Genomic DNA, 26745 nt, shown 5'->3' with positions numbered 1-26745 from the left:
TCTCTACTACATAGCCCTATTTTAGCTAGGGTCTCCTCCAGTTGCAAGAGCTCCTGTTCTAATAGTGTTGAAATTAGCATTCCCTCTACAGGCAGAGGCAGACCTCTCTGAACTAAAGTCTTGGTCAAGTCTGCCTCCTCGGCTCTAACTTCTAATCATTGTCATAAAAAGGACTGAAACAGCTGCTTACTCGGGTCTATTATCAACTTGGTTGGAGACGGCGAAATTTAAATGACAGTAAGATGCTTAGCAAAGAAACGAAAGTCAGTGTTAAAAATAAAGAAAACAAGACAGCTTGTTTCATCTAAATAGAAGGGTTATTAAACAGGCCTGAATTAATCAGTGATCTGCCAGGGTTGCGAAACTGAAGAGTGGGCCAGAGTGGAGAGCTGGGAGAAGACTGCAGGGAGAGAAGTCGGTCTGCAGGTAGGAACTGTTCTTAGGATGGCTGTCGGGAATATGGAAATATGCTCTTCTGAGGTCCACTTGGCAACTGGCTGAGTTTCTGCTCTAGAGTGCTGAGAGCATCACAGATAAGGGGAGGCAGAGGGGAGGCTGGGACTATGCTTTGGCACTCAGCTGCTCTCGGCAGCTTAGTGATTCTGGAATCTCTCCATCTGCCACCACCTGAGCCCCAAATCCAACACCGCCTCTCTCCCCCTCCAATCCCCTCCAAAGTCTATCTCATCCTGTTCCCAGTTTGGGCTGAAGCCAGACCATAGGAGCTGTTTCCCTATGATTCAAGAGACAGTAGAGAGCTGCTGACCCCAGTTCTTTCTCCTCATTTCATATTGAGAGGTCAGAGGCCTTGGGATCCTGAAATTTTGTTCTGAGCTCCCTGAGCTTTCCATTCCACTTTAGAAAAGGGGAGGCAGGGGCAGCTAATTGTGTGCTATGAATAGAGCATTAGCCCTGAAGTCAGGAGGACCTGAGTTCAAATGTGACCTCAGATACTTAACACTTCCTAGTGTGTGACCTCAAGTCACTTAACCCCAATTTCGAAGGCAAGAAGGAAGGAAGGAAGGAAGGAAGGAAGGAAGGAAGGAAGGAAGGAAGGAAGGAAGGAAGGAAGGAAGGAAGGAAGGAAGGAAGGAAGGAAGGAAGGAAGGAAGGAAGGAAGGAAGGAAGGAAGGAAGGAAGGAAGGAAGGAAGGAAGGAAGGAAGAGACAGAGAGACAGAGACAGAGAGACAGAGACAGAGACAGACAGGAGTCTGTAGCAGATGGTTTGAGTGCAGGCCCAGATCAGAGGGGAAAGAAGGCATTCACATATTCCAAAGTGCTCATGGTTTGGGAGACCCTGACTCAGTCTCACAGACCCGAAGAGCATAGTTTAGTGGTCTTGTAATCAAACTCTCTAATTTTACTGATGAAGAAACTGAGATAAAAAAGGTAAAAAGCTTTTCCAAGGTCACGAGGTTAGTAAGTAGCAGAGCCCACATTCAAACACAAGTTAAATTCCTTGTTCTTTCTTCTGCTCCTACCAGACAAGTAGAGAGATAAAGGTTGTGCCTGAGGGAAAGGTGGGAGACTTTCTTTGAGACCTTGCCAGAGCGGGTAATCTCTCCTGGAGCATTTTGCCCTTTGACCTCAAACATTCCTTTTCTTTACTCCTCCTACTTTCCCCTTTCCCACTTCCCCCAACCCCCAACATAAACCCATCCTTTACCTGGGGCAGCTTCACCTCATCCTCCCGGATGTTTAACCTCTTAAGCTCTTCATATTGCACTCTATACATCATCCTGAGGCCAGATTCTGCCCCAGCTTTTTTTATCTCAGATTTCAGATCAGCCTTCACTATCCCTGGCATCCTCTTTGCTCTCCTCTCAGCACATTGCTCTCACTTTATCAGTGCTTCTGACTTATCTCCCCTTCACTTTCCCCCTTTGAAAAAAAAAAAAAAAATCTTCATTTTCCAGAGTTGGCAATCCTAGAAAATCCATCTGGTTCATTCCTCTGCCTCCCTATTGGAAGCAAACAATTGGAAGGCTGCTGCCTTCTAGAGGCACTTGGAGGGTACTGCCTTATGTACAATTCTCTTGGGCTGGACTTGGGCCTAAAGGAGAGCACCTGTTGACCACAGAAAGCTTATAGTTCAGGAAGCAAGCTTTACTCATGTATATGCTCCCCAGTTTTCATCCAGCTTCCCTATCTTTGATTTTTTTTTTGTCTGTGGTTTGTTTGTTGTTGGGTTTGTTTTTGTTTTTTGTTTTTTGGGGGAGGGTTCCTTGTCTCCTGTTTTGTGTATGCAAGCATGTGCATTTGCTACTTGAGACATGCTTGAGAGCTCAAGAGCTGCAATCGGCAACAAAGAATAAAAGGTGAGACAGTGTGAGGGACAGCTGCCCCAGTCTGCTTTAGAGGCTTCCTTCCTTCCAGATTGAATTAGTTTAGAACTCTTTATCCTAGGGTTGGCTATCAGTTTGGAAAAGTACTTAGGAGAAAGAGAGGCAAAGAGAGATAAGAAAGGAGAGAGAAACTCCATCCTCTGTGTTGGGAGCAAGCCCAGTGTCAGAGGAGCCCCAGAAGAATGCACTAAATTCCAGCTGGAGTCTGGGGAGTTGGGGGGTGGTGTCTGGAGGTGGCAAGGGATTGGTTATACAAGGAGCACCTCAGCCTCCACCAGAAACTTCTCTCTTCCTTCCGAGTACCACTCCCTCCTCAGCCCAACTCCAGTAGCCTAGAGGAATCTCTGTTTTCTGTATGACTGTCTGAAACCTGTACTTTGAAGTGGAAAGAAAAATAGAAGAATAGGAATGGGGTTATGGAAAAACTCTGAGAAGGGAGGATTCCTGACATTTGGGAAAGAACATGGGTTCTGAAGTCAACCAATTAAGGGATCAAGCATTTCCAAAGTGCTTTCTAGGTGCATGTCATTGTGCTAAAAGATAGTGCCAATCTAATTCAATAAGCATTTCAATAAGCAATCTAATTCTTAAGCATTGCTTAGTGTGTGCCAGCCATTATGCTAGGTATTGAGGATACAAAAACAAAACAATCCCTTACCCCTAAGGAATTTAGGAGAAGAATAAAGAGGGAGAAGAGAGAGGGGGGGGGAGAGGCGGCCAACATGGACAGAATAAAAAAAGATATATATAATATATACAAATATATATAAAGCAATCAAAGAGTCCCAACTGGGAGAATCAGAAAAGGCCTCTTAAAAGAAGTGGCACTTGAGCTGAGCCTTGAAGGGGTTCCCAAAGGTAAAGGTGTCATGTCAAGAGAGCATTTCAGGCCTGGAGAAGAGTCTGCATGAAAGCATGGGATTAGATTCCTATATTGGCTTCTTACCATGTGTGCTCAGCAAGTTACTTCACTTCCTGATCACATTCTCTTCATTCTGTCACCCCCCCCCCCATACACACACACACACACACACATTCAATAAACTCTAATGGCTTTCTATTACCCCAGGGGCAAATACAAAATGTTTTGCTTGGCATTCAAAGCCCATCTCTTGACTCTGGAGACTTTTATCCATCTGTCTCCATACCTATCTTCTGCCACTGACTTTCTTGGCTTCCTTAAAAGTCCCATCTAAAATCCCAGTTTCTACAGCAAGCCTTTCCCAACCTCTCTTGATCCTAATACCTTCTCTCTATTAATTATTTCCTATTTATTCTCTATACAGCTTTTTGTTTATATTTGTTTATTGTCCTCAAATTAGATTGTAAGCTTCTTGAGGTCAGGGACTGTCTTTTGGTTCTTTATTATCTCCAGTTCTTAACACAGTGCCTGGCATATAGCAGACACAATAAATATTTAGCGATTGATTGATGTGCAATTCATACTCACCTGTTAAATAAAGTGAAAGAGATAGAAGAATAAGGATGGCATCATGAATAGTTCTGGATAGAGAGAACTAGATGACCTCTAAGGTCCCTTCCAGCTCAAAATTTCAAGATACTTGTGGTTATTGATCACAGCTAGCAAAGCATTAGGCTTTGTTGCAGTCAGAAGCTAAGGGAATTAAGAAGCAAGTTCAATAAATCAATAAGCATTTATTAAGCACCTACTATTGTACCAGAAGAGGGACATATATAGCTGCCCTTGGGTTCCAGCCTCAATTCTGATTCATCCTGAGCCTGTTACCATTTAACCTCTTAGTATTCCAAGCAGTTCTAAGACTAGAAATTGCAGAATGTCAACTTTCACTATTAGACAGAAGAGTTCCTCATATGAATTAAATCACAGGACTGTGTGCCAAGATATTGGACAGAAACAAGATGAAAGTTCTCCTCATTCCCAGGGACCTTACTGCCTTCTAGCAGGTTGCTGCCAAGGCATCCCTTACCCAACCAAGGGTAAGACCCCTTTGAGATTTAAGCAATAATATAGGGAGAGAGACAGCAGCCAAGTACAATGTCCCTTGAGGGTAAGACCCCTTTGAGACTAAAATCATAATATAGGGATGGAGACAGTAGCTAAGTGCAATGTTCCTCCCAAGTAGCTGGATAGTGAGCAAGTTTTCAGGAAACTTGCCCTCTTCACTCCCACCTCTAGCTCACTCTTCATTTTCTCAGCACTAAGTTTTTCTTGCCTCCCATACTATGTATCTCTTGTTGAAACATTTCTTTATATATGTATCCATGACTTTTTTTTTTTGGGGGGGGGGGAACTGATGGGGTTAAGTAACTTGTCCAGGGACCTGCAGCTATTAAGTGTCTGAGTTAAGTGACTCAAGCTCAGGAAGATTCATCTTTGTGATTTCAGACCTGGCACACTATCCACTGCGCCACCCAGCTGCTTACCTGCAACTATAAAGTGGGGACAATAACAGTACTTACCTCCTGGGGTTGTTGTGAAGATCAAATGAGATACTACTTGTAAATTGCTTAACACAATTCTTGGCACACCCTAGATACTATTTAGATGCTAGTTCTTATTAGATCCCTAAAACAAGCTTATGAGTTCAAATTGCTCTTATGTCAGCACTGGCAAGAATACTACCAGATCAGGAGAAAACAAGTTAAAATCCAATCTTTCCAGTGAAATATACATTTATTCTGTACAAGCCATATCCTTTCCTCTCCCTAGACAGAACTTAAATGACTTGAACTTATTCTTTCCACCTATTTTTCAGTATCAAACTCAAATACAGCTTCTTCTCTAAATCCTTTCCTTTTCCCCCTAGCTAGAAATAAGTGTCTCTCATCTGATTCTTTAGCACTTGGGCTTCATGGTTCCATTCATGTGAATTCATCTGTGTACATTCATAAGCTACTTACTTCCATTCATGACTTAGATTTATACCTTCATTACTACTTACTATGCATTCATAAGCTACTTACTGCCTATGGGACCTTCCTTAGTGAAGTGTAAAATGAAGGGACCAGACTAAATGATCTCTTAAGGTCTTTTCTAGCTCTAAATCCTAGGTCTGTCATTCCAGATATGTAATCATCTTATGTATTTGTCACATTTTAATTTGTACTGTTATCTATGAACATATCATCTCTTACTAGAGTGTATGCTTCTTGAGGACAGGTACTAGATGTCATTTACCTTTGTCATTCTTCCAGGACCATAGTGCACCACTGCTAATGGGCATTTGATAAATGTTGGTCGAATTAATTTTTTCATTCCCTTTAAACCTTTTGAGTCACATCCATGTCTCTAATCATTCTCCTCAATGAGTTTTCCCTTCAGTTGTAATATTTCATATTATCCCCTTTCAAAAATTTTATATTAAAATTAGGTTGGATTCTTAGCTCTTCCTCCTTCTCAACATTATTTCTCCTGCTTCTGGGCATTGGTGGTAATTACAACTCACCATCTCCAGCCATGCCTGGAATGCACTTGCTTCCTCTTCATCCACGTCTTTCAGAATCTTTATCTTCCTTCCTGGATAAATTCAAGTATCACCTTCCTGAAGCCTTCCCTGAATTCCTTGAATGTTAAACTTTATTCTTCCTCAAGCTATTTGGTATTTTATTTATCAATACATAAAATACAAATGAAAATTAAAAATGATAAAAATAAAATGGTCCCCATTCTCAAGAAGATTACTTACCCAAGAGATGCCTCAGGGAACATTAATTCTTTCCCCCCATAACTTTATTAGGGGTAGGGTTTGAATTATTCCGGTAGAGCATAAGTTACTTGAAGTTAATAACTGTTCCTTTTTTTATTTTAATCTACATAATCTGATTTATGGACAAAGTCATATAAAGTAAGCACTTAATGTTTGCTTAAATGAAGTTATGTGCTATACTGTAATGTCTACAATCTATATAACCTTAAGTAGTTTAAACTTTTCAAAGGCTCAGTTTTTTCATCTACAAAATGAAAATCTTAGATTTCATGCTCTCTGTGCCTTATATACCTATTGAACACTTCCAGGAATGGGATTCCAGCTCTTTTATGATTTAGTTACCCATTCATGGTAGAATTTGAGAGAAATCATTTTACTTGTCATTCTTAAGGAGGATTTCTTCAGAAGAGATACCTTAATAAGACCAGAGATGTAGATAGCCCACCCTAAACTTAAGGAAGTCAAAACCCATGGCATTGAGCAGGTTTTTGACCTGAACTTGTCAATAGTTTTTATTCCACAGTGATGTTCTATCTGAGGTTTGTTTTCTTTGCCTGTATCTGGAGGTGTCCAATTGCTATACTTATACTTAGAAAAGTATACTTATCACAAGATGGAAAAAGTATTTTATACTTAGAAGAGAGAGGAAATAAAGCCAGGAGAGTGAAAGAACCTTCAGTGATCACATGGTTCATCAAGGGATTTCTATAAGCAAAAGGAGTACAATCTTAGAGAAAAAAGAAAGTGAATCTAGTTGGTGGTCCGGATCCAGGGCCAGAAATTGGGGTGTCCAACTCTGACACCAAATTCCACCTTTTAGGCTCATCTACCTTGAACTTTTCATCCATTGTGACCATAGTGTCCACTCTAAACTTTCCTAATCTCCTCTGGCAGTGACAGGTAGATCCCCAGGGAGTGTGGCTGATAATTTCTCCTCTTAGGCTTCTAGGGTTAAGGATTTTTTTTTTTCTAGTACAGTCATTCAAGCTTCTATTCATTGTGCTCAAAGCTGTGTCAATTAGCCATTTAGAGTTAATTAGCTTTAGAAGCCACTGTTTACTAAGGTGGTGATAGGATAGTTAGTACAAAACATTCCTAATTCTGATGATACACTCTGAGTCCTGAGAGAAATAGGTTGAATTCAACAGAACACATATGGCTCCTTTTTGGATTATTAGAAATACTTTTCTCCCTCACAGAGCCTCTCATAATTTTCCTGGGACTCCACACTAAAGGTCTTGCTCCCTGGAGGTGCACTTCTTTATATTTAGTTTGTCCACTCTCAGGTCATATTGGCATGTTGTTGACAAGTCTCTCCAATGACTTGGTCAATGAAAGGGAGAAAAAGGAAGGAGTATGAAAGTCCCTCTGGACTCATTATTTTCCCTCCACCACACCCTGTGAATTATTATCTGATTTTATGAAATGAATTGAAGTACTTTTGAGACCCAAATTTTGATTGATTTAACAGAGCTGCCTGGAATTTGTTTACACCATTGATTAATTGATTCTGCACCTCAGTAAAAGTAATGTTCTCACCTGATAAAAGCATCAAGGTTAATTTTTTTTTTTTTTTTTGCATATTAGTTAAAGTTTGAAGAATATAAAATGTTTCTTATATTTTGTTGTTGGTTTTTCTTTTTCTTTCTACTATGAGGGGAAAGGAATGTTTGTCTCTTCCCCCTAATTTTTACTACAACTCTTAAGATTTTTATTATTACAAATAACACCACTGTAATATTTTTTGCTCATTATGGGGCTTTTCTTACTATCATTAATATCTTTCATATTAATCCCAGAACTGGGATATCTAGATTAAGGGATATAAGTAATTTAATAATTTTGCATAATTAAAAATTATTTTCCAGAAAAGTTAGGTCATTCCCCAAATATAAATTTGCATGTCTGTCTTCCCACAATTACTCCAACACTGACTTTTCTATCAATTTTGCCACCTTTCCAACTTGATATGTGTTTCATTTTCATTTCTCTGATTACTTCTAGTTTTGAACAATTTTTCAAATGGTTGCTGATCCTTTTTTTTTTTTTAATTTTTGAAAACCATTTGTATCTTTTGGCCATTTGTTTACTTGGAATGGATTTTAATCTTATAATTTTGTATCAATTTCTTATAATGGTCAGTAGAAAGACCCCGACAGTAAGTTTGAAATCCAACTCTGACCCTTAGTTACCACCTGTGTGACCTCAGGTATGCCTTCATTTCTACATCTTTAAAATGAGGCTCTTGGCCTAGGTGTCCTTTAACTTTCAGTTCTTGGTCTAGAATCTTTCAACAGAGATACTAATGCAAAGATTTTTTATTTTCTTGAAAACATTTAAAAAAAAATAATTGGATTGATTTTGTTTGTGCAAATTTTTAAATTTACATATTCAAAGTTGCCTTTCTATCTATCTTTTTAAATCTCCCCTATCTTGTGTTTGGTTTTGAATTTTTCACTCTCGTGAAACCAAGTTGTAAAAGATATAACTCTTGCATTTTCTTAGTTGAAAAAAAAATTGACTTTTTTTATCATGCTATTTATATATTAATAATCTATCATCGTATTATCATCTAAAGCACTTACTTGCTCTTATGCCATGATGCCTTAATAATTCTATGAAAATAACTGTAAAGAATATAGAATCAATCCCCACTATAATGAGGCTTTAGATAGGACTTTAATGAAGGGACAGGAAATAACTATCAAAAAAAAAAAAAAACAACATTGTGAAAAAGAAAAAAATATATACTTGAAAGCATGCCTTTAAAGAAAAAATTTCCATCCCTTCCCTAGAGTCCTGGCAAGTTTTATTTAAGTCAGAGAGTATTTGTTTGAGAAGAGGATTGTAAATTTAGTTTACAAATAATCAGAGACTCACTAATGTGGCCTTTGGTTGTATGAGCAAAACCAAACACCTATTCTCATTTCTCCTCACTTTTCAAAGAAATGTTAGGGTTATTTTCCCCAGATCTCTTTAATATTAGAATAACTTCACAGCTATTAGTGGTGGCTTAACTGGAGTTCTGCCAAGAAAAAGAGATGAGTTAACATCAGACAGAAAAGAGACACTGCCTTTGGGGTGGATGTACTCTGAGGACCAGTTCAGGGTTAACACCCAAAACTTTGATAGATTTTCTTAGTCTAATAGTATCTCTGCCTAATTCACCCAAACCCCTCAAGACCAGGAGTCCTGGGTAGTTTTGACAAGCCAAGCTCTCTAATGTGTATTCTTCCAACAGGGTTAGGATGAGGGAAGAGGGGAGGGATGAGGTTGGGATGGGGGGATTCAAGAGGAAGGCACTATATGAAATTGATTGCTCTTGTAGTTTGGTTTATACCATGCTTCTCTTCAGCTCTGCCCGGGTGGTGACCTTTAGATAATAAAGGGAATTCTGGGAGATTTCTGACAGGCCTGTGACATATGGGGCAGGTCTGCAGGGTCAGTCAGTGTATCTCCCCACTCCCGGCCCCAGGGTAATGAATCTTGTTTTGGCTTGGAAAAGCCAGCCCAGCCAGTGCTCTAGAAAGATGAGGAGCCAAGGGAACAGGATACCAACCCCACCTCCCCCAAACGCCAACCCCCAAATAAGTACATGTCTTTGGAGTCCTTCATAATTCAAGAAGACAACTCCAAACTTTAATAGCCTACAGAAGAAAAGACAAACACTGAATGTTTTGCTAAGGTCCTGGGAGAGCTGGCTCGGTTTCCACGGTTTGACCAGAACCCACTGGGGAGACCTAAGGGGGGGTAGGAGAAGAAAAAACAATAACTGGCATCAAAAGCCACAGTCCTAGGACAGGGATCAGGGAGGAGGAGCTGGGATAGGAATCAAAGGAAAAAAAGAGCTCTGCCTGGAAGCTAAGAAAAGATTCTATTGGCCAGCATGTGTTGTTTTCACTGACTTTTGGGGACTTGTACAGGACTAGGAAGAAAAGGCTATGCTATGAAAAGTGCCCACCAGAAGAGGACTTTATAGATCTCAATTTGAACTCATTCTTTCTTTGATGTGTAATGCAGAATAAGTTGCTCAATAAACCTCTCTGGCATTTTTGTTGTTGTTGTTGTTTATTTTTTTTTTTTGAGGCAATTGGGTTGAACAACTTGATACAGGATCATACAACTAGTGTCCAGTGTTAGAGGCCATATTTGAACTCAGGTCCTCCTGACTCCAGAGTTGCATCATACTATCCACTGTACCACTAAGTTGCTCAGTAAACCTTTATGAGCTTCAGTTTTCCACCCTGAGATAGGGAGAGTCTTCTTTTGCCTCCGTCTCACCTTCTAGGAACACTAGGAGATGTTTTTTGTTGGGCAATATGATACAGTGGACATAACATAAAATTTTCAGCCAGAAGAGCCAATTCCCATTTGTTGCTTCCTAGCTATGTGACTATGGGCAAATCGTATCACTTCAGAGCCTCTCTTCCCTCTTTGGAAAAGCCTGTCTTGTTTTATTCTTGTTTCACTCACATCCCATAAGCTATTGTGAAAAAAGTATCTTGTATAAACTATAGAATATTATAGAAACATGAGCTATTAATTTTATTTTCATTCTTAGGGATCTTTGCCTTCTATTCTCTTCTGTTTCAACTTCTTTCATGCCTTTCAAAAAAAATTTCCCAAAAAGTTCAAATTAGAACACATTCTCCCCTTCCCTTCTTCGATTTTGTTGCTCGAAGAATTCTTCTTTTCTGGGAATGAGTGATCATGTCCTCCTCCTCAGCATTTTTTTTCTGTCCCCTTGCTGTGGGATTTGAGTGAATTATTATAAGAATCATAATGATTGTCACTTTGGTAGCTGAGCATGACAGGAGCCTACTCTATAGCAGGCTCTCCCTCTCCAGAGTAGGTTCATTTCCTCCCCTACCAGTAACAACTTAGATGAGTTCCCATCTCTTATGCTTTCCCTCAGTTACTTAGTGACCAGATTCTATCAGTTCCCATCTCACCTGTGAAGAGAGCAGGATTGTGTCTTGACCCTTGAAATATGGCTCCTTCCAAGGTGAGAAAAGAGTCTCAATGGAGATTTCCACAAAAAAATTTCAGTCTATGATAGAAAGGCAGTGGATTCCATCTCCCACATTCAGTTTTCAAAGAGATGGAACCATAAGCTGTAACTCATTTGGGCTCCAGAAATTGCTGATCAACTTCTTCTCTTCACTCTCTATCCCTCTGACTCAACTGCATTGTGTTTTTTCTTGGTCTTTGTAGGTGGTGGGGAGGAATATGGCTATCTCTCTTTCTCCCTCCCTCCCTCCTTCCCTCCTTCTCTCTCTCTCTCTCTCTCTCTCTCTCTCTCTCTCTCTCTCTCTCTCTCTCTCTCTCTCTCTGTCTCTCTCTCTTTCTCTGTCTCTCTCTTCTCTCTTTCTTTCTTCTCTCTTTCTTTCTTCTCTCTTCTCTTTCTCTTTCTCTCTCTCAATATATCTTTTTTTAACTCTTGCTGTTTTTCTCTTTAGCTCTTGTATCTTCCCCTTTTTAAATCTCTCTTTCTCTTTTTTGTCACCTTCTCCCTCTGTTCATCTTTCTCAATCTCTGTCTCTTTCTTTCTCCCTCACTCCTTGCTTCCCTTCCTTATCTCTCTCTCTCCCTCCCCTCCCTTAGTCCCCCCCCTCCACCCCATCTCTCTGTCTCTCTGTCCCTGTTTTTATCTTTCTCCCTCTGTCTCTCTCTGTGTGTCTTTGGTGTGAAGTAAAACAATCCCTGTTCCATACAGTATAGTAGACTCTATGGGGAAAAGAAAAAAAAAAAAAAATTGACATTGGATTAATGAAACCAATGCAGCTGGTACAGCAGTGACATCTAAATTGTTCCTTTGGTCCCGTTATTTTGTGTAGGAAATTCTTTCTCTCCCTTTCTCTCTTTTCCCTTTAAATCGCGTGCATAAAATACGCTAATAACAATCTTCGGTGTCTCTGAGTGAGTGACAGCTGAAATAAGAAAAAGACTAATCATCCCTCCTGCAGCCCTGTCACATGGAGATTAAATGAGCCTCTCTTTTCTCTCTACTCTCACCCCCCCACACTCCTTTTCCCCCTCCCCAACTTGCTTGCTCTTTTCTCAATGAGATCCCTGGGCATTGGAATAATAATATTACAGACACCATCAGAGTGACAGTGGGGGGAAAAATCAGCTCAGACCCATGATTATTCCTTCAATCTAATAATTATTTAAATACCAGATAACTCTTTCATTCTAATTGAGGCCTTTCAGTTGCTGTTATTACTGGCACTGTTCCACTTGCCCCCTCTCTCACCTTGTACTGTCCAACATGTTCTGAGGTCACTATGAGAATTCTGCTCAAAAGATCTTCAGTGTACACATGACATTAAATAGGGCTCCAATAGGTAAGATGCTGAAGCCGATCTCTATAAACATATAGTATCCACCTTGCCTTAAATTTACAAAAAGTTGGGGCCAAAAGTAGCTGAGGAAGGTCATGTAATCCATCACCCTGCCCTCAGGTAACTGCTCAGGCAAATAACTGTGTAGTCTTACTTTAAAAGAAGAAAGATCCTAGAGACAGCAACTAGCATACAGTAGGCTGTCAATAAGTGTTAGCTGGATCAAGTCAGATAATGAATGCAAAGTACTTCATGTAACTTATGACACTTTATAAATGTCAGCTAATATGAAGGTCATTAGTATTGTTCAACTGACATAAAAAGTCATCCAATTCATTCCCATGCCTTCAGGTAGCTGTTCAGGCAGACAAATGTCTATCCTTCTCTAAAAAGATAAAACAAACAAACAAACAAACAAAAAACATCCAAACATGGATTTTTAGCATCCATAGCACTTTGGTAGTTAAGACCCTAGAGCCAGTTCTTATGAATATACAATTTCACCTTGTCTTGGATTTAGAGAAATCTTGGACCAAAAGTAGCTGACGTTGGTCATCTAATCCATCACCCTGTTTTCAGGTCACTGCTTTACTTTGCTTTAAAAAAAAAAAAAAAAAGACCCAAGAGAGAGCATTTAACACGTTGTAGGTGTTTAATGAGTGTTGGTTGGATTAAATGAGATGGAATGTGCAAAGAGCTTTGCAAAATATGAAGTGCTTTACAAATTAAACTTATTGTCATTATTATTATTATTATTGTTAAATTGACAGAGGAAAAGATATTCCATAACCTCTCTTGGGGAGGTTCTTCAAATTTTCCTAGTAATGTTCTTTTTAATATCTATCTTTAATTACTCTTGTTTTAAGCTCTTTGTGAATTCAAAAATTCCTTCCCTTGTGCAATATCTGTCCTTGCTTAAAAAGTATCCTCAATTTAGTAATAAACTTTCACATTCCTTTTACAATCTTGAAAACATTTTCATACATCATTTCTTTGGATCCTCACAACATCCCTAGGAGACAGGCAAAGAAGGGATTATTCCTATAATAGATGAGGAAAAGTTGAAATGATGAAGTGATCTTCCTGAGTTTACAGAGCAATCAAGGATGGAGCCTAGGATTTAAAACTCAAATTTTCTGCCCCTGGTCCTCTGCTTTTCCATTTTCTGGGGGTACCATTAACTTTACATGAAATGCACAACTTTTCACATAAGGTAGCATTCCCCATCATGATATCTACCTGTTCTTCTTTGGGAATGGATGGTCAGGAAAAGGGGAAAGATCAATGCCTAGAGCTTACCTGTTTGGAGACAGGAGATGGCATGGCATATATCTCTATAATTGAAGTTCTAGAATGTGGGATTAGATTCTGCTACTTCTAATAACATTCTTCTTCCAATAACATTAAGTATAATAGATGGGATCCATGCTGACCTTGGAGTAAAAAAGATTGAACTTCAAATCTGCCCCTGATAACTTATTATCATTTTGACTATGAACAAATCACATCAGTTTTCTGAGACTTAATTTTCTCATTTGTAAAACTGATATTAAAGTACTTATCTCAAAAGGGCTGTATGGAAGCTAAGGAGGTAATTTAAAGCACATCATAAATGTTAAATATAATTATTACCTTTGTGATCTTTTATAGATTACTTAACTTCTTGAGCCCTCAGTTTCCTCATCTAGAAAATAAGATATTGGACAAAATGATCTTAAACGTTCTTTCCAGTTTAAATCTACTGATGAGTCATTTTTGCTGATTTCTGTTTTTCTCTCTGATCTCTATTCTTATGTGACATCTTAATGTCCTATTATTATTTATTTTTTTATGGGTACAGCTCTTTCTTTGCCACTCCTTGCACTCTCCTTCTGAATCAGACTAACTTCTCCATTACCTTAAGCATCTCTTTGTTCCCTTGGCATACTATCTCTTCCCAGAAGGGTCATTCTAGGATAGAATAAGGTTGATTGTCAGATCCATTATCTGGTTCTTTCTTATTATAATATGTTTTTTGTTGATATCTTTTGTTTTTACATCACTTAAATGCTTTCCATTATTCTTTCATCTCCTGGCTCCCAGGAAACTATCCCATATAAAAAAAGAAAAAAATTTTTAAAGAAAAAGAGGAAAGGAAAAAAAAATCAGCAAAATCGAACAATATATTTTAAAATCATGAAAAACATGCTACTTTTTTCACTTTCTAATAGAGGCAGCAAGGTATAGTAAAAAGAGAATTACTGGGAGTTAGGTCAGAAACCTCTTGCTATTACTATCTTTCTGTGTGATACCAGAAAAATAATTTCCCTTTGATGGGCCTCAGCTTCCTCATCTGTGAAATGAGGGAACTGCATTAGATGTTGTCAAGATCTCCTGCCAGAATTATAATTCTAACCCCCCAAGGAAAAAAAGGAGGTTCCAAACACTTTCTCTAGTTTCCAGAGAGGACTGAGGGAGAAAAGCATCTGAAAGGGTAAACAGCTGAAATGATCCAGAAGGTGCATTATTCACTCTCTCAGTTGACTCCCTACCATTTATATTCCTCTTCATCCATGCTTAGAATCCCAGGATTCTAATTACTATGACCTTCCAATCCTTTCTGTTGGAAGAAGTTAAGTTTGGTGCAGATGTGGCAAAGAGCATCGGGGCAATACCCCCTCAGCTGAACTGCAAATTTCTAATTACTATTCTTTCCCTGCCCTGTCACTGCCACCTGCCTCCCAGACTGCTCCTTGGGTGGGCATTTGGTGCCATCTAGATCAGTCACCAACACCTGCTACCCAGATCCTTATCTAGGGAAATGGTGTTATCAGGCCCTTGAGATAAATTATTTAGTGTAATGGACTTCTCAGGCTTTGGGCTTTGTCTCAGACACCCACCTTGAGCCCTTGTTGCCTCAGCCCAGAGACTGAGTACCTAAAAGCAATACCCTGGAGACTCAGGGTAAGAAAGTGGGGAGCAAGTAGTTAAAAAGAGTGCTGAATTTGGGGAACAGAAAATTATAGTCACATTTACTGTGTGGTAATAGGTGATTCAATTCTATGAATCTCCTTCCTCATTTGTAAAATAGAAATAATAATAATATTTTATACAGAGGCATTGGGAGAAAGATTTTTCTGCAAACTATAAAAATGATATAAAAAGGACAGAAATATGAGCTTCTATTATTATTAAGAAATCAAGAAAATTTTGGATCCCAGGACTGTCTTTGTGTGATAGTGGGATCCCCTCAACTATCTGGAAGTGGGAAGCCATGGGCAGAGTTAAACATTGTCAATTATCTACCAAAAAGCTGCTGGAATGGAAGTTATCCTGGAATAAGAACAGAGAGCAGATTCCTGGATGGGAGAAAATACTGAATCAATCAGTAAACACTTATTAAATGTTTACTATGTGTCCAGCACAGTGTCAGGCATTAGGGAATACAAAAACAAAGAATATTACAATCCTTTCCCCTCTACAAACATATTCATATTCTATTGAAAGTCTTTTTATGTTTTTTTAAAAACTCAACTAACTTTTTATTTCTTAAAGTATATTTAAATATTAAATAAAGTATATTAAAGTAGTATACCATCACAATCATATAACTTATTTAGCCTTTTACCAATTGATGGGCATCCCCTCAATTTACAATTTTTTGCCATCATTAAAAGAACTGCTATTAATATTTTAGAACATATAAGTTCTTTTCCTTTTTCCTGGTCATTTTGAGAACCAGGCCTAACAGTAATATTGCTTGGTCAGAGGGTAAATACAGTTTTATACTCTTTGGGGATAATGCCAGATTGCTTGAAGGAGACAAATTCTAAGTTGAAGATAATTATCTTCAATGTTCAGAAAATTTAGGGAAAACAGGAGGAATGGGGAACTAGGAATTAAGTACAAGAACACACACACACACACACACACACACACACACACACACACACACACAAAATAGTACCTGCTTTCAAGGAGCTTATGTTTTGCTGAGGACGGTGATATAATTCCATACAAAAGCATATATGAAATAAACTTGAAAACTCACTTTGAGGCTGATCAGAAACCAGGGACACAGGGAGCAAGGTAATGAAGTCCTGAATTCTAATAGGAATTTTGATCCTTTCCAGAGTGGTTCTGGCCTAGAGTCACACAAGTCAGTGCCATTAACTTTGGCCACTTACAGCTTGTAAGTCAATAAAACTTCAGAAAGTCACATAGTGTCAGATGACTCTCTCCAAGAAAGAGAAAGTTGCTTTTCTGGCTTCCCAGATTCTTAGAGTGACTGCTGCTCAGAACTGGATGCTTCTCCCTATCTCCAGGGACTTCAGTATCCTGGCCCACTACCAGGAATAGCCAGCCTGCTCGGTTCAGATCCAAACTACCCAAAAGAAGAAGCCTTTGCTATCACTGATGCTCAGTCCAACCTAAAAGGTTAGAAATCTCAAAGTAGGTTAGATTTCTATTCTCTGAGAACTGAGGGGACCTTGATTAGGATGTCCATCTCCCTCATCTTGCTGTTGTTCAGTCATTTCAGTAACATCCAACTCTTCACAACTTCAATTGGGATTTTCTTAGCAAAGATACTGGAGTAGTTTGTTCTTTCCTTCTCTAGTTCATTTTACAGATGAGGAAACTGAGACAAACAGGGTGAAGTGATTTGCCCATCTAGTAAGTGTCTGAAGGCAGATTTGAACTCAAGTCTTAATAATTTCTAGCCTGGCATTCTATCCACTGCTCCACCAAAAAATGAAGCCTAGAAAGGCAAAATGACCTGTTGAGATCTGTCCAGATTTATCTCCTCTGGAAAAAGGAGTCCATCAATCAATATTTATCAAGTTCGCACTATGTGCTAGACTCTATCTACAATAAGGATGTGAATACAGAAGATGACACAATCCTGACTTACAACGAGCTTGCATTCTAGTATCTGACCACTGGATCCATGTTCTTTCTGCTGTATCACACCCCACTTCCTTTATGTTTCAAGAACAGGCTTCTCATTTCACTCTGGTCCAATCAAGTTCATATTGAGCAAACTACTATGTTCTAATGTCTCTCCAAGTATCCTTCCTGATCTTAGAAGGGGTCTGTGTTCTCATGGCCCCAGTGAGATGGCACTTGTGGCTACCACATAGCTAGTAACCCCACTCCAAGCTTGTCACCAAAAAGGAATAAAGCAAATATGCCCCTTTGTAGTGACACAGTCAGTAGAGTACTGGACTTGGAATCAGGAATATTCGTCTTCATGAATTCAAACCCGGTCTCAGATATGTATTAACTGGGTGACCTTGGGCAAGTCAAGTAACCCTGTTTTACCTCAGTTTCCTCATCTATAGAATGAGCTGGAGAAAGAAATGACAAACCATTCCAGTGTCTCTGCCAAGAAAATCCCAAATGGATTCACGAGGAGTTGGACATGAATGAAAAAACGACTAAACAACTCCTTCCTAGAGTTCCTCCACCATAAAAGGGGGCAGTAATGGAGCAGTTAATATGTCAGCAGAGTCGTACATAATGGGGAGAAAAACAAGCAAAGCTGGGAATCAGCTGCTTCGAGCATATCCTGCTTTGCAAGTCATAGAGAGGTGGGGCAGAGATCTGATAAAGGAGGGTCCTAATTGGGACAATTTAGTCCAGACCTAGAGAAACGGCTTGGGGCAGAGGGAGAAGAAGATGGTTTGTCTTGAAACCCACACTCTTTCTCTTTGATCTTCCTGTGCCTGGGCCCCTGGACCCCAGCCTGACCCATTTAATTTATGGCACAGAGAAACTGGGGAAGGAAGAAGTCTAATGCCAGAGGGCCACTGAATTTTTAGGATGAATCTTGAAGGTCATCTGCTTTTACAGAGAAGGAATCTAAGGCTCACATTAGTCATATTAATCTATCTGAAATTTGGAGCTGGAAGGGATTTTAGAAATAACCTTCTCTAATAATCCTCATCTTACTGATAAAGAAACTAAGGGTCAGAGAACTTATGTGCCTGGTCCAGATCACGCAGATGAAAGGTCACAGGCAGGTTTCCTGAGGTTCCACTTATTCCCTCTACACTACAGGTGTCATTATATACTGGTCCTGTGAAGCCAGGAGACTCCCAAGTACCACTGGAATCAGATGAACATGTACTTAAGAAATATTTAACAAAAATAAATAAGCAAACAATAAAATACAGATCACATATTTTAAAATATATGTGTCTAATTTTTAGTATTTGGTATTTAGTATTTGGAGCTACATTTGAACTCAGGTCCTCCTCATTCCAGGACCAGTGTTCTTTCAATTCCAAGACCTAGCTACCTCCTACATATATATAAAATAAATGATAACATTAAAAAAAATAAATTCTACCCTAAACTCAAATTATGTATGAATGCTAGAATATTGTAGAATATCAGATTCGTAAAAACAAATGTGTCAATATGCAGCCTCAAGGATCTTTATGCACAGATTTTATTTGAATCTGATACCCCTATTCTATATCATGCTGTCTTCTTGAGGGACTCACAATCAGTTGTTCAAAATGCCAAAGCAAAACTAAAACAAAACATTTATTTGATCCTGGAGCTAATAGGGAGCCATCTAATAAACAGGAGTTTATTGAGTAAAGGTCAGACCTAAATTCTAGGAAAATCACTATTGGCTGTGGGGCTTGCCCTGAGGGTCAGAGGGAAAAGAAACTTGAGACAAGGGAACCAATTAGGCAGTTTTTAAAGTTCACACTTCACTTTATAGACACCACAATCTATTTGAGCTTCATAATAATTACCTGAGCAAATAAGAACAAAATTAATAGTTAGCATTCATCTAACACATGGGCCAGCTAGATAACTAAGACAAAACTTTGGCCATTCAATCAGGAAGAACCAAATTCAAGTTTGGTCCATAGACATTTACTAGTTAGTTGTGTGACCCTGGATATGCTACTTAACCTTTGTCTGCTTTCACAGTTTCCTCATACTGTAAACATGAGGATCATAATAGCATCTACTTTCCAGAGTTGTAAAGATAAAATGAAATATTTGTTAAGTGCTTCACAAACCTTAAAGCACTGTATAAATGTTAGCTATTAAGGTTTGGAAACAAATGTACAAATATTTACAAATATCCCCTTTGATCCTCTCAACAAGATTTGGAAACAAATTTACAAATATCCCCTTTTATCTTCTTAGCAAGGTTCGGAAACAAATTTATAAATATTTATAAGTATCTCCTTTGAACCTCTTAACAACCTTAGCAGGTTTGTTATTCCTATTTTACAGTTAAGGAAATCAAGGCCCGGAGAGATGGACCTACTTGCCCATGTTTATGCAGCTAGCAAATATCAGAAACTGGGTCTGAATGATTTTTGATACCCTTTCTATTGGAAGAGGACATTTCCCTACCCAAAGATGTAATGGGAGTGGGGGATGAAAGGCAATGAAGTGCTCCCAGGTGCTTCTCTAGCTGGAGGATTAGGTGAGTCTCTGAAAATCATAGGATTATCTTGAATTAATTTCCCTCTCTTGGAATCTGTGTCTTTCTACCAGCCCCGGAAAACAGCTAAAAATACTCTCTGGCTTCCAGAGGGGAGCTCTTGTTGGGAGCTCCAGTGGGAAGGAAGGCTTTGCCGGTGTGCGTGGAGCCGGAAGGGCTGGGGCAGAAGGATCTGAGGTCAGTCCGTGGCTCACCCTGGGGGACCTTGGGATCTCATGACTCACAGCCATGAGTACTTAGGGTGACTCTGTCCCAAGGTATGTGGGTCCTTTCTCTGGGACTCTGCCCCAGACAGGGAGGCAATGCTGTCAGGCTAGAAGTTAAGGTTCAGAAGAAAGAACTGGAGGAGGTTTGAGAAGGCAAGGAATGCTGTGCAGCCTAAGGCTGTGTGTCCTGTTCTAATTATAACCTGGCCAAGCCGGATGGGGCAGGGTTCAGGCGACTCCAGAACAGTATTTGAATGAGATTTCCACTTTCCACTTGGATGTTTACAAGCCCAATGCACACACCACAGCTTTCTCTCAATTCTTAAGCAGACATTGCTCTTCAGCCAAAATTCAAAGGCATGAGGTCATAGATGAAGAGCCAAACCCACCTAGTCCAACCCAATCCCTTCATCTTACAGATGAAGAAACTGAGGCTTCAACTAAGAATAAATAATATCCAAAGTACCCCTGATTGCCTCCCAATTAAAGTTTATGTTTCTTTGCCTGCATTCAAGGCCCTCTAAGAACTATTTGACCTTTTCATACTTATTGATTCTCTTCATAAATTGCATTGCAGTATTAGGGGGCAGAGTACATAGAGCACTGGGACTAGAATCAGAAGGACCTGTGTTAAAATTGCACTTACTAGTTGTGTGATCCTGAGCAAGTCACTTACCCCTGTTTACCTCAGTTCCTCATCTGTAAAATGAGCCAGAAAAGGAAATGGCAAACCATTCCAGTATCTTTGCCAAGAGAACCCCAAATGAGGTCATGAAGAATCAGACATGACTGAACAACAACTCTCCCCTATTTTAGTCTGTACTCTCATTATTTTCATTTCTCTTTGTCTAAAACACCCCCAACCCCACCATTGGCCGTTAATAGCTCTTTCAAAACCCAATTCAATTGTCACCTTCTCTGTAAAATCTTCTCTGATTCCTCTGGATCTTCCCTCTCAAACCTCTCACAGCATTTGTTTCACAACTTTTTCATGTATATATCATGTAAGTCTTTCTGTTCTGCTTACACGTGTTTGTTTCTAGACAATAAGTAAACTCTTTAGAGACAGCATTGTATGCTACCTAAACCTCCTATTTCCCTCTTTATCTGGCACAAGACTCTACAGACAATAGGGACTTGATAAATATTTGCTGAGGATAACTAGGTTGTGAGGTACATAAAGCACCAGCCCTGGCATCAGGAGGACCTGCATTCAAATCCAGCTTCAGACAATTACTGTGCGACCTTAGACAAGTCATTTAACCCTATTTGCCTCAGTTTCCTCATCTGTCAAATGGCTGTAGAAAGAAATGGCAAAGCACTTCACTATATTTGCCAAAAAAATTCCAAATGAAGTCATGAAGACTTGAAAGTAACTGAAAAACAACAACAAGTATGTGTTGAAATAAATGTCACTTAAAGTGTAAGGAACTCAGGGATAATCAAAACCAATATCTACCTTCTATAGCAAAGGCTCTGAGATATTGTGTGATTTTCCTAAGTTCACATAAGCAGCGAGTGAAAGAATTGAAGGTTTTAACCCTCTACCTCCAAATTCAAAACTCTTTTCACCATTATTCTTCAGTTCTCTCTTCTATGAAAAGCAAATATAATAACATTTAAACTCAAATGGAAATGAGAGCCATTAAACCATCCATAAGAATCCCAACAGGTCACAAACTGACTTAGAAAATCACATTAGCGTGATTTTTGTTCTATTGTATTTTTATTTATTAGTTTAATTGTTTACATTTTGATCAATTTAATAAATGTATATGATTATATTTCAATCTGGATCAAGTTCCATGCTTGGGCTGTATGTTGGTCCCCTGGTTTAGACTGCTTAGCAATGTTGCTGTGAGATAAGCATTTTATAAAACTTCTAGATCTTATATACAGGTTCTGGAAGCAACCTCAAATGTCATGTAGTCCAAGTTCTTCACTTTACAGATGAGGAAACTGAGGTTAATTTTTTTTTATCTAAAGTTATATAGGTAGTAACCTTAAAAGGCAGTCAGAATGGAAATTGTGGTTCTTATTGTTGTTATTTCACAAATGAATAGTCAAGTAATGCCCAAAGTAGGAGTGACCCACAAACCTCTATTCCCCCCGCTTCTTTCTACCCTGCGGTGTCCACAGGGTGTGGTGTGGTTGAGTGAACATGACCCAGAAAACTATTTCCATTAGCAAAAGCCTTAGCAGCCTTTAATGCCGAGATACAGAATTAAGCAGCTTGCTGGGGGTGACTGGACTTCTCTTGTCCAAATGGATGAGGAATCTGCAAGCCTGCTTTCCTGGGGCCCTTCCTCCTTCTGAGTGGCACTTTCGGGCCATTAGCCCAACCTAACTCAACTGGAAAAGCACAATGCCTTTCTTACTGATAATGTGCCTGCCTGTGAGGTTAAAGAACAAGGATTATTTGGTCTTCAAAAGAGAAGGATGAGGGGAAATGGGAACTGAAATTATTCATGTAGACCAAGTCTATGGGTAACTTTTTATAGAAAGATTAGATCTGGATGTAAAGGGAGAAGGGACTTTAGGGACCATATAATAGGAACATCTCATTTTATAGAGAAGGAGTAGATAGATAAAACACTGGAGTCAGCACCTGAATTCAAATCTGCCTCAGAACTTCCTAGCTGTGTGATCTTGGGCAAGCCTAAAAAAAAAAATAAAACAAAATAAAAAACTGCTATGTAAATAGGAGTTACTATGAGAGGTATCATCTTGTCTGAAAGAACCAAGTTTTAATCCTGCTTCAAAGACTTATTTGTTGTGTGATCCTGGGCAGCTCACCTAGCCGCTCTTAGCTAGCTTCTATTTCCTTATCTATAAAAAAGAGTAATAATAAAATAAATGAAATAATCTATGTAAGGAGATTTGTAAACTTAAAGCATAATATCAATATGAGCTATTATAATCTAAAATAAAGGAATGAAGTTGAGTGTGAAATATGTTCTGAAGAAGTCTTTATTGGTTTTGATTTGAATGAGATGTTTAGGGTATGGATCTTAGAATGGGAAAACCCTATGATCTAGCCTAGGAGTAAGGATCTAGTTTTAACTTTGTTACTAACCAGCTATGTGACCTTGAACAAGACATTTAATTTCAAATATGGTCCTCTGTTTCCCCAGTTAAGCTTTTTGGGGATAATAATGGGGAAAAAAATTTACATCATAAAGATAGGTCTTGGAAAACATTTCAGAATTGTTTGGTTGATCCTTATAATTGATAATAATCTATTCATTATTATATTTAGAAATATTAAAGGGTGGGAAAGGGGAAAGAATTCCTAAGAATCTATGCAGAAATGGAGATAATTTAAGGATGATAATTCTCTCCCTCTCTAAAACATTTCTGCTTTATGTTTTCTCTAACAGGATAGTGACCAGACCTGTGATTTCATTGAAGTAGTAGATTCCTGGGGGAGGAACCTCCTTCTACTAAAGTACAATTATCCTTTCCATATTATAACATTCCCGTCATGGCTTTGATATACTTCAGGTAGACATAAGAAATTAAAGGTGAATTTTGGAGGAGTTTTGAGGAAGCTTCGGATGACACATGAAGGCCAGCAAACAATACAGAAAAAGTATTTTTACCTAACATTGACCTACATTAGACTATAACCACATACTTAACCCAAATTTCACAATAAGGTACTGTGAGTACCCTATAAAACAAAAATAAAAAAATTCAGATCTCTGTAAGGAAGGCAGGACTAAAAAAATTTGTGTAGATTTTCCAGATCATGGGGTACCACTCTCCTAACCCTTGTGATATGGAAGAGATAATAGTAGATTGCCCTTTTTACTTCCCTTTATTATCCTACTGAGTTGCCTAAAGCACTGAGGATAATTATCTTGCACAGGGTCACATAACCAGTATGTGTTGGAGGCTGTACTGAACCCAAGCTTTTGAGGCTCCAATGCCAGTTCTCTGTCCACTTTTATACAGTTCTCTTTTAACATCTCTCCAAAGCTTCCCTGCATCTGACCATCTCTGCTTTATGTTTTCCAGAACCATGTGAGTCTAACCCTTGGAGTGTGGGATAAACCAGGACTTGGAGAATCTGTCTCCTCTCCCCAGCCCCCTCAGAATGGAACAAAAGAGACCTTGGCCTCGGGTCCCAAACTCATATGACTGGCCATTGGTTCTGTTCTCAGTGGTGTGGGTACTGCTCTTACCCCTGACGGCTGGCACAGCTCCATTCAGTACCTTCCACTCAGAGAACAGAGACTGGACCTTCAACCATTTGACTGTGCACCGAGGTACAGGTGCAGTATATGTGGGGGCCATCAACCGGGTCTATAAACTGTCCGGCAACTTGACTATCCAGGTGGCCCATAAGACAGGGCCAGAGGAGGACAACAAGTCCTGCTACCCACCCCTCATTGTCCAGCCCTGCAGTGAGGTGCTCACCCTCACCAACAATGTCAACAAGCTGCTCATCATTGACTACTCAGAAAACCGCCTGCTGGCCTGCGGGAGCCTATACCAAGGGGTCTGCAAGTTACTCCGCCTAGACGACCTCTTCATCCTCGTAGAGCCGTCCCATAAGAAAGAGCACTATTTATCGAGCGTAAACAAGACAGGTACCATGTACGGAGTGATTGTGCGCTCGGAGGGAGAAGACGGCAAGCTCTTCATCGGCACGGCGGTGGACGGCAAACAGGACTACTTCCCCACCCTCTCCAGCCGCAAGCTTCCCCGCGACCCAGAGTCCTCAGCTATGCTGGATTACGAGTTACACAGCGACTTTGTCTCCTCTCTCATCAAGATCCCCTCGGACACCCTGGCCCTGGTCTCCCACTTCGACATTTTCTACATTTATGGTTTTGCCAGCGGGGGCTTCGTCTATTTCCTCACCGTCCAACCCGAGACTCCAGAAGGGGTTGCCATCAATTCGGCGGGGGACCTCTTCTATACCTCCCGCATCGTGCGGCTCTGCAAGAATGACCCCAAGTTCCATTCCTATGTCTCATTGCCCTTCGGCTGTACTCGGGCGGGGGTGGAGTACCGCCTTCTACAGGCTGCCTACCTCTCAAAGCCTGGAGATTCTCTGGCCAGGGCTTTGAACATCAGCAGCCAGGATGACGTCCTCTTTGCCATCTTCTCCAAGGGACAGAAGCAGTATCACCACCCTCCTGATGATTCGGCCCTCTGTGCCTTCCCCATCCGGGCCATTAACACCCAGATCAAGGAACGTTTACAATCCTGCTATCAGGGGGAGGGCAACCTGGAGCTCAACTGGCTGCTGGGGAAGGATGTCCAGTGCACCAAGGCGGTAAGGACTCTACCAGCTCCCTCTCTGGGTTGGATTTTCTGAGCTGGGAATTTCCTATTTGTCTTCACTGTTAATCTCCTCATCCTCTTCTCATCACGTCTGTGTATCTCCAAGGCTCTGAAAGGGACTAAATTCCAAGAATCATGTTGCTAGTATAATTATCTGTAGGCATAGTATTTTTCATATAGACATGATTCAGTGAACATTTCTTGAAAGGCAGCGTAGTGTGATGAATAGAGTGCTGAACCTAGAATCAAGAAGACCTGGATTAGAAGCAGATAGGTGATACAGTGGATAGAGCACCAGTCCTGGAGTCAAGAGGACCTGAGTTCAAATGTGACACTTACTACATGTGTGAAACTCTACAAGTCACTTAACCCAGATTGTCTCCAAAGGAGGAAAACAGAGATCTGGGGTTAAAACATTATATTTCTCTGAGCCTAAGTTTTCTCAAAGATAAAATGAGGTTTTAGAAATCAGAGAATTTTTTAAAAATCTCTTCCAGTTCTAAATCCTAACCTGGCTCAATCAATCAATAATAATAATGATTTTGATAACAACAATAATAACTGACCTTTATATATCACTTTAAGGTTTGCAAAGCAACTTTATATATGATGTTTTACTTAATCTTTAAGTCAGCCATGCAAAGTAGGTACTATTATATTTTAACCATTTTACAGACGAGAAAAGTGAGACTGATATGTTAAATGATTTACCTAGGTATGAGTTGGAGTTCAAGCCAGATCTCTAATCTTGGTCCTCTAACTAACTCCGTATCCTGTGTTCTTTCCCCTACACCTTCATAATTAAACAATTAAAAATACGAAGGACCTTATCATTTTTATCTTTGTATGTCCAGCATCTAGCACTATGCCTTTTCTATAACAAGTCCTGCATAAATGCTGGTTGAATTGAAATGAACAAGAACCAGAAATTATATAGTGAAAGCCCATTTTTTTTAAAGAAGGAGAAATTGAGATTTCTAACTATACAGGTATCTGGAAAGAGAGGCAGGAACAGAACTCACATTTCTTGGTTCTCAATCATGAAAATCTCAAAGATCATTCCACCAAATAATGCTGCCCTTAATAATTATATTATATCAGTTCCGTGCTTTATCTTTATAATCTATTTGGTAGCTAACTAAAGCAATTATAGAACTAGACATGTTCTAGAGCAGGGCTTCTTAAACTTTTTCCATTCAAGATCTCTTTTCACCCAAGAAATTTTTAAGTGACCTTGGTATAAAACTAGGTATACAAATCAAACATTTACTGATAATAAATTATGATTTCATGATCCCACATTCAGTTATGAGAATCCATATGGGGTCATGAACCACAGTTTAAGAAGCTGGGATCTAAATGAAGCATTATTAATTCCACTATCAGGGCAGATTGGCGCAACCATGCTA

At 39.5% G+C, this 26745-nt stretch overlaps 1 protein-coding gene across 1 annotated transcript in view; it reads left to right on the top strand.

Moving 5' to 3' along the window:
• The window catches only part of PLXNA2 (plexin A2), a 313540-nt gene that overhangs the window by 16206 nt on the left and 270589 nt on the right, over nucleotides 1-26745 (top strand). The window contains exon 2 of the mRNA XM_074309060.1: nucleotides 24062-25328. Coding sequence (XP_074165161.1) covers nucleotides 24141-25328 — 1188 coding nt within the window. The 5' untranslated portion in view covers nucleotides 24062-24140. The remainder of the gene's footprint in view (nucleotides 1-24061; nucleotides 25329-26745) is intronic.

This window comes from Sminthopsis crassicaudata, chromosome 4, assembly GCF_048593235.1.
Source record: "Sminthopsis crassicaudata isolate SCR6 chromosome 4, ASM4859323v1, whole genome shotgun sequence".
In the NCBI taxonomy this organism is placed as follows: Eukaryota; Metazoa; Chordata; class Mammalia; order Dasyuromorphia; family Dasyuridae; genus Sminthopsis; species Sminthopsis crassicaudata.
The sequence above is the reverse complement of the archived record's forward strand: the minus strand, read 5'-3'. Positions and strand labels throughout refer to the sequence as shown.